This window comes from Helicoverpa zea, chromosome 20 (genome assembly GCF_022581195.2).
Source record: "Helicoverpa zea isolate HzStark_Cry1AcR chromosome 20, ilHelZeax1.1, whole genome shotgun sequence".
NCBI lineage: Eukaryota > Metazoa > Arthropoda > Insecta > Lepidoptera > Noctuidae > Helicoverpa > Helicoverpa zea.
This window is the reverse complement of record NC_061471.1, coordinates 1,714,627-1,727,361: the sequence shown is the minus strand read 5'-3', so window position 1 is coordinate 1,727,361 and position 12,735 is coordinate 1,714,627. Positions and strand designations below refer to the sequence as shown.

The 12,735-nt window shown below is 37.7% G+C and overlaps 1 protein-coding gene across 1 annotated transcript in view; it reads right to left on the bottom strand.

Moving 5' to 3' along the window:
- LOC124640290 (sodium/calcium exchanger 1) overlaps positions 1 to 11,274 on the bottom strand; it is a 139,749-nt gene extending 128,475 nt beyond the window's left edge. Inside the window, exon 1 of the mRNA XM_047178003.1 lies at positions 9,614 to 11,274. Within this exon, the coding sequence (XP_047033959.1) occupies positions 9,614 to 11,274 (1,661 nt within the window). The remainder of the gene's footprint in view (positions 1 to 9,613) is intronic.
- Between the last annotated feature and the right edge of the window lie 1,461 nt (positions 11,275 to 12,735).

Here is a 12,735-nt window from a genome sequence, read left to right as displayed (position 1 = left end):
AGTTAAAAACTAAAGCTTGATTGAGATCACTTATTATCTGCCTAGAAAATAATTTAGTGATTTATGTGCTTACCGCGGGTGGTTTTGGATCGGTGACTGTAATTTAGGGGTACTCAGCCGCATCTGGTTAGACTGGAAGCCGACCCCAACATAGTTGGGAAAAGGCTCGGAGGATGATGATGACTGTAGTTTAAGGGTTATAACTTACGTATCAGATATTGTGATTATTATCTAAGAACATATTTACAGTTTTCGTATCTATTTGGCCGTTTCACGTAAATAAATTAGAATCTAAAGGAAAAAGGCGTTAGAATAAATTCTTAGTATATCATTATTTTCATAATCTAATGGTGAGATTGCACCGAAATAGTTTGCGCAATGTGTACCTACTGGATAGCGCGAGTCTACTAAACATACTTTGGTATGCGCATATGAGTTAGAAATTTGCAGAAATTTTAGAATGTTTACATGCGATTAAACCAGAAGAAATACTGTCGCACGTCGTTTTAATCGCACCTTAATTGTCTTAAATATCATCTCCCGAGCCTTTTCCCAGCTATGTTAGGGTCGGCTTCCAGTCTAACCGGATTTAGCTGAGCTTTACAAGGAGCGACTGCCTATCTGACCTCCTCAACCTAGTTACCCGGGCAATCCAATACCCCTTGTTTAGACTGGTGTCAGACTTACTGGCTTCTGACTAACCGTAACGACTGCCAAGGACGTTCAATGACAGCCGTGACCTACAGTTTCACGTGCCATTCGAAACACAGAAGAAACATTTAATTGTCTTAAATAATATTCATATTACTATAGTGACTTATACAAAATACCGAGTCACGTGCACACAAAGTGGTATAATTATAATCCCCAATCTAATTAGCTGTGACCTTCGCTGATAGAATTAGGCGCGGTAATTGATGCTATTTAGGTGCTAGCTAGTTATAAATCTTAGTTAATATCATAAGTAGTAAATTAATTTATATCTATTACTAGCTCGTGCCAGCGGTTTCACCCGCATCCCGTGGGTACCTCGGCACGAACCCGGATAAAAAGTAGCCTATAGCCTTCCTCGATAAATGGGCTATCTAATACTGAAAGAATTTTTCAAATCGGACCAGTAGTTCCTGAGATTAGGGCGTTCAAAGAAACAAACAAACAAACTCTTCAGCTTTATAATATTAGTATAGGTTAGTATAGATGTTGGGCATTTTATTTGTCATCACTAAATATTATAAAGCAAGACCTCCATAATGTCAGTCTGTCTGTGTGTTTTTCTTCGCGATTTAGTCAAAACTACGGCACAGGATTTTATGGGGTTTTCAATAAATATTTTAATGATAATTTTAGCGTCGTTTTTTTCAAAGTTCCAGTGGCTAAATGTTGTTTTAAGTCTTTTATAGTTTCTTTGTTTTTTGGCGATCTTAAATCTACCTTACACTAATAATGTGATTAGTCAAATACATAGCATCTACCGAATCTTTTGCCAAAACGTAGGTATTAGTTACCAGTTCAACCACATTATTGCCACAACCTAGTTAACGCCTTATACGATATTTGGGTTTTGGTAAGGTTATCTCTGCCTTCGTGGAAGTAGAGATCGTGTTTGAAGTTTATAATATCATATTGTCTGTACATATATTATAATACTAATAGGTATATCCGCGAATGTTAAAAAGAGGCTAGTATAGTTTGTAACGTTGTACCCTGGACACATTTTTAGAAATCTTTTACTATTAACACATCATTTGTGAATTTGAAGGGTTATTTTAGGCTATTCTGATATAGAAATTAGGTCTTTCGGCACGCGGGTGAAACTGTATCATTACCTACCTAAGTAGGTATTATTACAAAAAAAAAAAAAAAACTGCCTCGTTGGTCTAGTTGTCGCAAGTGTGGCTGCTGAGCACGAGGTCTCGGGTTCGATTCCCGAGTCGGGCCGAAATCGCTTTGTGGGTTTTAGAAGACTTTTACAAAGCAGCCCGAAGCCTGGAAGTTGGTGATTGATTCACCCGTGCATCGGAGAGCACGTAAATGTCGGTCCTGCGCCTGATCTCTTTCCGGTCGTGTCGGATTGCCGTCCCATCGGGCTATGAGAGTGAAGGAATAGGGAGTGCACCTGTGTCTTCGCAAATGCTTGTGCACTATAATATGTCCTGCGCAGTTGGCTAATCTCCTTACATGAGAACAGCCGCCGTAGCCGATAATCGGCTAGGAGGACATCATCATCATCATCATCATTACAAAAAAGTCACAAATTGGAAACCATGTAAGTTAGTTACATCATGAAAAATGTTACACAAAATTGCTAGTAACCATAAAGACAATAGCGTTTAAAATTCCTCGCTCTAAAAACGTTTTAAACCATTTTACTACAGATAAAGGCAGTTTTATGGTGAAACTTTATGGTGTAATAGCGAATCTATTTACGGTAGGAGTTACTAACTTCAGCAAGTAACAAGCACTTCGGCCAAAAAACTTCAAGTATAAATTGTCTGGATGCCAAAAAGTAATGGGATTTTTAACCGACTTCCCAAAATGAAGTGGGATCGCAATTCGTCGGAATCCTTAATTTTTATAACGTAAGAGGATTGCTATGAATTTGCTTTGATAAATGGATGATTATATAAAAAATAGATCCGTTTTTTGGCAATTTTGTAAGAAATATTTCACGTTTTTCGACAGATATTTCGGCCAATAAATATTTCATTTGAAGATTTGATTTATGTAAAATATATACCTATTACTAGCCGTTTTCCCGCGATTTCACCCGCATCCCGTGGGAGCTACTGCCCGCACCGGAACAAAATATAGCCTATATTACTCGCAGATAATATAGCTTTCTAATGGTGAAAGAATATTTAAAATCGGTCCAGTAGTTTTTGAGTTTATCCATTACAACCAAACAAACAAACAAAGTTTTCCTCTGTATAATATTAGTATAGACTACATATTTCACACGATTTCAACAACATCCCGGTATCTTCTTCAAGAGGATAAGAATAACTATAGCCTATGTCTTTTTTCAAACTCTGTAGTTTTGTCTTGTAAGCCAGACTGACAGAGTTATTTTCGCGTTTAAAATATTAATAGTAATGATACATGAACAATAGACAAACCAACAAACCTACACCAACAAATTCTTTCAATTAACTTTAAGCTTTTAACTTAGATTAAGGAACCTCCAAGCGGCCCAATCAAGATTTACGTGTAAACTTAAGTACAATATAAGTTACTTAAGTAAGTCAGCGTGCAGGTGGAGCATGCAGTAACTTATGTAACGTGTTACCGCAGTGATAAACGGGCCACTTAATATTTTAACAGGAACTTACATCGAAATTCAAGGTGTTTTACCGATATTTTTTACAACAAACTATGTACACATTTTGTACATAGTTTGTAAGTGTAACTTCGTAAAGTGCCAATCTCTTAAAATAATCTTATATATAGTTATGAGCACATCATAAGGTTGAAGACTTTGTTTGTTTGAATGCTCTAATCTCAGCAACTACTGGTCCGACTTGGAAAATTCTTTCAATTTTAGACAGCTCGTTTATCAAGGAAGGATATATGCTACTTTTTATTTGAGTGCATATATACAGTAGTTTCCATGGGACGCGGGTAAAATTGCCAAATACCTGGAAGCCACTACCTTGCATCTCGATAAGTATTTTTAGCACTAGTAAGTACTAACCATCATAAATACGAAACTTGAAACATTCATATGAATTAACTGAAATAAAGGTATCATACGTGAGTACGCCATAGATACCGGCAACTAAAATGCCACATCACATTTAATTACCAGGTCGGTATTACCGTAATATAATTACCGTAGTCCACAACACTACATTTAATAAATAACATTTTGCTCGGTAATTTATACCGTAGTTAATTTAGCGGCCTAGTCACGTTCACTGAAGCTTTGTAAATTATTATTCAAAATATTAGATTAAAATCTAAGTTATCTATTACTTATATTTAAAAGCTAAAAAAAAGTATGTCTGTTTATATTCTACACAACATATCTTTCAGTGTTATATAACTTTCCCAGCTGACATTTCAGATTCAAATGCCTATTGCAATCCGCGTTAAAAGGGCTATCTATCACTGAAATATTTTTTCAAATAAAACCAGTAGTTACTAAGATTAGCAGGTTAAAGCAAACAATAAAATATGTTTAGATTAAATCGCATTTTAGTCTACAAGATAAACAATACGTTTCGTACATATTTGTTCTCAAACACAAATAAAAAAGCAAAGGCAAAAAATTAACATAACCAACGGAGTAAGCCTAAAACATTTTGTTAATCCTACGTCGAAAAGGGCGGAATAAAACGCCGTCCCTAAAGTAAGAAGTTTGTAATTCGCGTTAACCGTAATCAAAACCCAAAGTTACAGTTTTTGATACAGGGCCTATACCACGGAGTAAGGAAATATGAACAGAGATACCATAATACAGGTAGGTCACGCCTTCTTTTAGGTCAAATAGGTATGGTGGGCATGACCAAAACGATCAGCTACAGATCAGATAAAGATAAAAAGTCATTTATTCAAAGTAGGCTGAAAATCAGCACTTTTTGAAGGTAAAATTTACAAAAGACAGCCCCCAAAACGCCCGCCCTTCACCACTTCCTATGTGTTTTTGCTGGGAAAAAGAAGTGGTGGAACAAACTCCCCAACAAACGAGTGAACTAACGAGGCGTTCAGGTTCTTTGAAATTTCGAACAACGATTTTTGGTACTATAAATAAAGGTTTGGGTCCAAAAGAAGACAGTAACGTTCCTCGTCTCCCGCACACCAGCATTTTGGCGCGCTACTTTCTTAGGAGTTTTTCGCTGTGGCACCTCCGCTAGCCATTTTGTTCTCCATGGCCTATACTTATTCCCAAGTTGAAGTTGGGCTGTTAACCGTAAATATAGGTTGTTAATGGTTATTAACTTAGTTATTTTTGCGTAGTGGCTAAGCAATTGGTTGCTGGTTTCTCGTCACGGCTTCTACTCCTAAGTAGGTAATGATTAAAATGGTTTTGGGTCGCATATATATGTATGTCTCGACGATGGGTACTATTTTTGGACTCAACACTAAATTACCTTATCAATTATGCAACCCACCCAATGTCCACAGATTAATAAAATACATGTGTTGTTTAAAATTGGTTATCAAGCATTTCATCCTGTTGCCAGTCTAACCTCCCCACTCAGAGACATTTAATGATTACTTAAGTCACTGCTTAGTGACGGAATGTCATACAAATCCTTCACTTAGGAATGGCTTAAGTAACCACTAAATGTCTCTGAGTGGGGAGGTCAGATACTAAAAATAATAAAATAATTCGTGGTTGAAGATAAACTTTACAGCTGAAATTATGTTTTTTCGTCTCTGAAGCTCTTAGCAACACGCTAAAAAATTGCCTTCATTTATCATCATCGAAGCAAAAATACAAGCGTAAAGTAATACCCTTGTTTGTTCCTTTGTGATAATTAAAATCTTTAAAAGTTTCCGATAAACGTGAGTGACACAATTAATGAAAAGCCACGCGTCCGCGCCGGCTGTCTTCATTTATTTTTCTGTTCTTAATTATTGTAGATTTTTATTTCCAAGAACGCTGTACTTAAGTACCTACCTACCAAATAAATGTGAAATTCTGGAGTCGGTAACTAACAAGGTCCAATTAAATGTGAGTAAATATTAACAGAAAATATGGTTTAAATCAAGTTACGTTTGTCTGTTTCAACTTATTTAATTTCAAAATCCATTTCTCATTTTTCAATCCATCGATCTCCTCTTTAGTCTATCTTTTCCCTTCCTGCTTACCTACTTTTTACCCAACCACCGTATGTTTCATCCTTCCTCACTAGATATCCACACCATAATGAAATAATACTTACCTCTCGTCTGTTACTGGCATCACTATCAAAATTCCTCTAATACCGATATCAATTTTTCAATTCATAACTAACTTTATACAAAAAATTCAAATGTAAAAACAAATTCAACAAAAAATCGGGTGTTATATAATATCCGACCTAACCCTACAAACGCTGACCTTTATTTTTTCATTCTAAAAGTAACACACTGCAGACTAAACAATCGGCCGACAGTTGACCCGATGGTTGACCAATTTTAAAGAAAATCGTGAATTCAATCAAAGTTTTCAGTCGGTCTGATACCGGCTCAATACCTGATGGTAGTTATTTGCGAAACAACATAAAAAAGTCATTTATTCGAAGTAGGCTGAAAATCAGCAGTTTTTGAAGGTCAAGTTTACACAAAATAGTCCCTAAAAACACCCGCCTTTCACCACTTCCTATGTGCTTTTGCTGGGAAGAACAAAAGGTGGAACAAACTCCCCAGCAACATTCATCTTCATACTGTGCCCATCAGGGTCCATAATTGTGACTACCTCTATTATTTTATATTTTCCACCAAATGTACATTATGGAATGCAATAAATGATATGATATGATATGATATGATTTATAAACCCAAACAAACTGTCGGCCGACTAAAACTCTGTACTCTAACACTTCATAATCAGATTAGGGTGTCCAAAATTCGTCCATCATAATTCACGCTATCTTCCGATTATGTCTGTAATCTGGACATTGATTCAAATTGAGTTTGTTTCAAATCAACGTCCATTCGCCGGTTATTCAGATTGAATTTACGTCAATAATTTGATAAAGTCGGTAAAGGTGAAATGGCGGTATTTTATTTAGGTCATCACAAGGATGAATGGGAAATAAAGTTGTTTGTACTTTTCTTTGCAGGCTGATAGATCTTGGTCTCCTTGAGAAGGTTGGTTGTTTTTTATATAAAACCTCCTCTTAACTAAGCTTTGTTCAAGACACAAATACTGTCATTAACAATCCTTCCAAACACAAAGTAAAAAAAAAAAACAATATTTTAAACAGCGCATCGCTCCATGTATAGGTTATCGTTTTTTTCCATCTTGACCTTAATAAAATCATCAAAATATGCCAACGAATCTATATGACATAAACATTGACTCAATCCTGCGAGCACAAGTCCTAACAAAAAAAAATCGACCTCAATAACAAAACTTCCTTTCCACAATCGCTACAGAAAAATCAATCCCTCACTCACATTACCTTGAACGAAAAAATTAAAACGCAATTCGTTACATAAATCACCATAACTTGAACATTTTTACACCCACGTAATACCCGATAGCATAAACGATCGAAACATTAAGAACCACTGACAAAGATGAATCAGCGAAAATTCCTTCCACGCCAAAAAACACTTTATTTTTACAGCCATTTGATTCAAATTCAGTTACCTAGCAATGACTTTCACAAGTTTATTCAGCCATTCAGGTGAATAAAAAGGGGTTTTAACAGTTTTACGATGACGAAAACATTAGTAGGACAGTCGATAGGATTTTTATATGTGAAGTAAGGTAAAAAGCTATCCAAATGACCATCCACCTACATACTAATAGGAAATAAAAACTATCACAAATGCTGTATAATTCTAGAGAAAAATCTGAAAACCAAAATCACTATATCACTTGTGGGAGAAGGGAACTATTTGGCGCTCCCAGGTAAAAGTTGCACATGGCTATTCTAAATAAATGGGCTATTTAACACCGAAATATAATTCAAAATCATCAATCAATTAGTTTTCAAGACTAGCCCGTTCAAGCGAACAAACTCGTCAGTTTTATAATATAAATAACATATATGTTTGTATAGAACTCGTCATTGCAGCTCACTCTTTTTGAGCGATCCATTTGACAGTTAAAAATTAAACTGCCAAACCGACTACCATAAATCGCTATCCGAGTGCTATTATAATTATTACTAAATAACCATCTGGTACAAAATAATCCCTAAAAAACACACCTCTATTTTTTTCCATTCTGCAAAAAACATCGACATATTATGTGTGAATGTAAAAAGATATCAGTAGTCCTTCGTACAAAACCACCTAAAGTCGTAAAACGTTCAAAAACCAGCGTTATGATATTTATAAATGTAAAAAAACATTATGTACCTCTGCCATTAATCCTATGGTCATCCATCTTGCTATCAATGTGATCATATTTATGACCACATCGGAATACTAATCAATCAATAGGTATTGTGGGCTATTGTGCATTGTGTTCGCAAATACTGCGTACTAGGAACAACCGTCTGGCATATATTGAATAATACTACATTTTGTTTGTACATAAGTAATTTTAACTGTGTTTGGAGATGTTCGCAAAAAATTAAGCTAAGTAGAAGATAATTTAAAATGATACATAGTTATGACAATTAACATATGTATGTGTATATGTGGATAAATTTTCAAAACTTTGCAGCACAGTTTAAGAGTTCAATGACACATGCATTTTCACAAAAACTGAAATATTAGGTAAATGTACTAAATCATATTATAAGAACAAATACAAAGTATAAGTCTCTCCAGTTTTTCTATAACAATATAAAAGGCCAAATCAATACCAATGGCCAAAATGAGAAATCGCCGTAGGGCTTTTCGTAACAGGATTTTTCCAACTGATGTTACATTACAACAAAATCATTGATAGATTAACACGTCGCACAACTAAATTATCGACACTATTCGATATACTGAAAACCTAATCAACGACTTAAAAATTAAGGTTCACCTTTACAAATCATACATCAAAGATATCAAATTCCTAACTTAATTAAAGGCCCATGACACAGCCAACTTCGAACACCTTACGCAAACCATTTTTCGGGACAAGGTTCTTAAAAACCTTTGCCCTACTAGATAGCAAAGGTGACAAGACCGGGGGATTATCTAAAAGGGATTATTCCTGTATAACATTGACGGTAGGGGCCGGACGGATCACGCAACGACCCGGCACTAATCGTAGTACCAATCTACGTATACCTCATTTGCCACTAACATGGCTTCAGGGAAACCTTATAACGTGACTTTTTTGGTATTGCACATTACCAATGGCTTAGCAAGACTTCCGTACCGTTGTAATTACGCGGAATGTTCGCCTTCATATTTCTTTCAGGAATTTGTCGATGGAAAGATTAGGCTGATTGCCAAAATTGAGTTTTTGAAGTCGTTTTTCAATTAGGTTAATGAGGAAACTGTTTAACGGTCATGTTAGATGCTCCTTTAAAACTTTGGCTACTTTAATAATTCCAAAGGGCACATATCAATAAATTGGTAATATAAAACCTTTTCCTAAAATCGTTATCACACCTCAGTCTATTTAAAATTACCTAAGTATCAATGTACAAAACTGCTATTAACTATTCAAGCACGGCTAGAAACACTACTGATTTAATAATAGATGAAACTTTAAGTAGTAGAAGACTTACATTCCGACACCCACAGAGGTGTGGAACTCGCTAATTCTACGTACACACGTACCGTCTATAATTTTCTAATTTACCTCAAATACAAGAAGATACGTCTTTATATAAACTTCATATGCTCATGAATATTTGGATAGATATTGAGCACTTTTACGATACCCATAAATATGTTAGTAGAACAAACATGAAATAAATGTGTATCAAACAGACGCTTTGTTATTTGAACTTAACCTTCAAAGCTATAAAAAGTATCAAAAATAATAACTATACTAAGTACTCACTCAGTTTCGTTGTTTTCAAATATCACGTTGCCTTGAGCCGACTCGTACTGAACACCATTTTTCGCGGTGCCATCTTCCGTCCAGTATGGCACTCTAACCTTCCCGCGGGCGCCCGCTGTCCTCACGACCTTCAAGTCGTAAGTACCCACGGACTCCGTCAGCTCAAAGTCCCGTTGAGGGAACGAAAACACACCAGAATGATCATCGTCCAATATCACTACCGTAGCTGATGACGGAGATGCTAAACAGGCTCCTCGTGGAGATGATAACCTCACGTAAAAATGCTCATCTTCTTCAAAAACGTCGTCGTCTATTACTTGGACGCTGAAGGTCTTTTCTGTCTCCCCTTGTTTGAAGACTAGGGATCCTTGGGCAGCCACATAGTCGGACCCAGCCTCAGCTGTGCCATCTTCAGTGGTATACTGCACTGATATTTCACCATTTAAGTCACCAGCTCTTACAACTCTTACTTCGAATGATCCGCAGTTTTCCATTACTGTGTAGTGGTCTGGATCAAATCGGACATTCGGTCCCCGTGGCTCGAGTGACAAGGATCCTGACTCTCGTCGTTGTAACTCCGCCTTAACTTCACTTAAGTCGCTTTGAGCACGTTCAGATATTTTTCTAGAGAAATCACCCCCGCCTGTCATTTTGCGAGTGGCAGCAACTCTGTAGAACGCCCTTGACTTCGGGCCTCGCGACATTAACGTCTCTAATGCCATCCTTTCTACGGTATCCAAATCTTCTTCGGGGTGCTGTCTTCTTAATTCCCTAAGTACAGTTACATATTCTTTTCTAGATTTTTCTTGTTCTCTCCCTTCTTCGTCATCTGACATGAAATCATCTCCTCCTGGCTTAAGAGCCATTTCAACTGAGCCATCGCCTTCGGCTTCTACTATAACTCCTCTTTCGTTTACTCTATAGCCTTTCTTTAGATATTTATACATGAGCAAACGGCGGTCGGCAATGTAAGCTGTTAAGACGGTTGCGGGAAAGAAGAGAAAAGTGACCAGCCCTTCCCAAACTTCTACTTCATTTGGCGAGATGACAGCTAATATGAGATAGAGCCACACATACGCGAAGATGGACCACGTAGCTGTCACAAGGAACACTCTCAGATGTTTAATCTTCCTAACCTCGCCATCTGGTATCACTACGACACAGATGGCTATGATCACAAACAAGTTATAAGCAGCGGATCCCACGATAGTACCGGGTCCTAAATCGCCAGCTTCGAAGTTCTTCCCCGCTATTTCAATTACAGATAATAAGATCTCAGGTGCGCTAGAGCCTAATGCCATCAAAGTTAAATTAGCGACGGTCTCATTCCATACTCTAACGACTACAATCTGTTCGCTGCCGTTCCGTCGCACGCGCACCTCCTTCTCTCTTGACGTGATAACTTCTATGGCGGCCATAAATCTGTCGGAGACGATGGATACTCCGATGAAGAGATACATGAGGCAGAGGAAGTAGACGACGCCTCGGAAGGCGATCTCGTAGGTGGGCACATCCTCGAGAGGCTGCCACGCAGGCAGGACCAGCCCATCCGAGCACGAGAGGACATGGTGGGGGGTAGTGTTGCGCGGAGCGAGGCGCGCAGACGGCTCGGCGCGTGTCACCACGCAGCAAGCCGCGATCGCGGCGAGCGCGGGCCGCATGCCGCGTAAGTGGCGGCGACCGGCGCTGCACGAGGCCGGCGCCCGACTGAACGTCGCGACCAAACGACGCCCCGCCCCTCACCCTCGCCCGCTGTTTCCGCGTAATACAGCGTCCGAATACACAGTAGCCCAACTTCAAACAAACCGGAATGTGATTCGGTAGCTCAAGTTTATGTCAACAATCGAGCCGAAACTGCCAAAGTCTATGAATGTTGTAGATTGACGCCCTGTAATCCAATACTTGAGTCATCAGTCAAGGGAAGTTTTGATGTTAATTTCGGTTGGTGCTGAGTCCGATTTTGTTTGAAATACTGATTTGGCTAGTTTGTAGGAGTGGCTCTTAAGCCGCAGAGCTGTTCCTGTACGAGCACGTTCCTTCACCTTAGTTGATGGAGTTTTATTGGCGTTGCGGGCCGTAAACTTGCCGTGGAAAAAAGCTTATTAGACGAGCCAACGGGGCCTTATTAAAACTTAGTTTTGGAGGTGCGTACGTTTTAGATGACTTTATTGTAGTTCGTTAGAAGGAAAGTAGTGCTCTCTGAGTATAACGAGAGCTACTAATCCTGAGTTAGTGACTTTTCCTTTTGTGGAATCTTATCGCTAAAGATTTATGTGCAATAGTAAAGATTATGAATACATCTTGAATAGTAAGAAAAATAAATAAAAAATTACAAGAAATTATTCAAAACTTTTCACATAGAAACGCAAGTCTTCATCTAATACACAGACTATGATTCCTAAAATAATAAAAGGCCACACCTAACAATATTGTACCCTATTAAAACTAGAAATAAGGCTGTAATTGTATTTAATTCAAGATTATCGTGAATGGGTCGGGTTCGAGCACGCGATCCTTCGATTGGCAGTCAACCACCTGACTATTGGGCGATTCAAGGGTAACGAGCATTACATTAGGCACATAGGTAATTAGTTAGGACCCAAAAATGAATAAAATAGTAGTATCTCCTTCGAACGCCACGAAACCTGGAATTATTAAGTTTTTAGTTCAATCCTTACTTAAATTGCCAGATGCTAAACTAATTCTGTCAGCACATTTTTCACGTCAAAATTGCTGAACCAATTTCAATAAGATTTGGTACACACACCTACATTCCAGAGTCCAGAGCCTAAGAAAAGACATTCTTTTACACACACAAAAGCTACTTTTTTCTAGGTTATGGGAAGCAGTTCCCTCGGAACGCGAATGGAACTACGGGGAATAGCTAGTAGGTATTGTATATTATTGTCTTATAAGTTTATTTTGGGATACCCATTATATTAGGTATAGATTTGGGGGTGAACACCTGCAATAAAATAATACATACTAGGTACATATATAAAAACACCTTGGTAAGAAGCGTTGAACCTAATTAATAATTCTCCTCTTTTTGGGCTTCCATTAAGTAACACCAAATCAGAAACTTTTCAAATTGCTCCAAAACTTTTTAACGAACTTTTTTC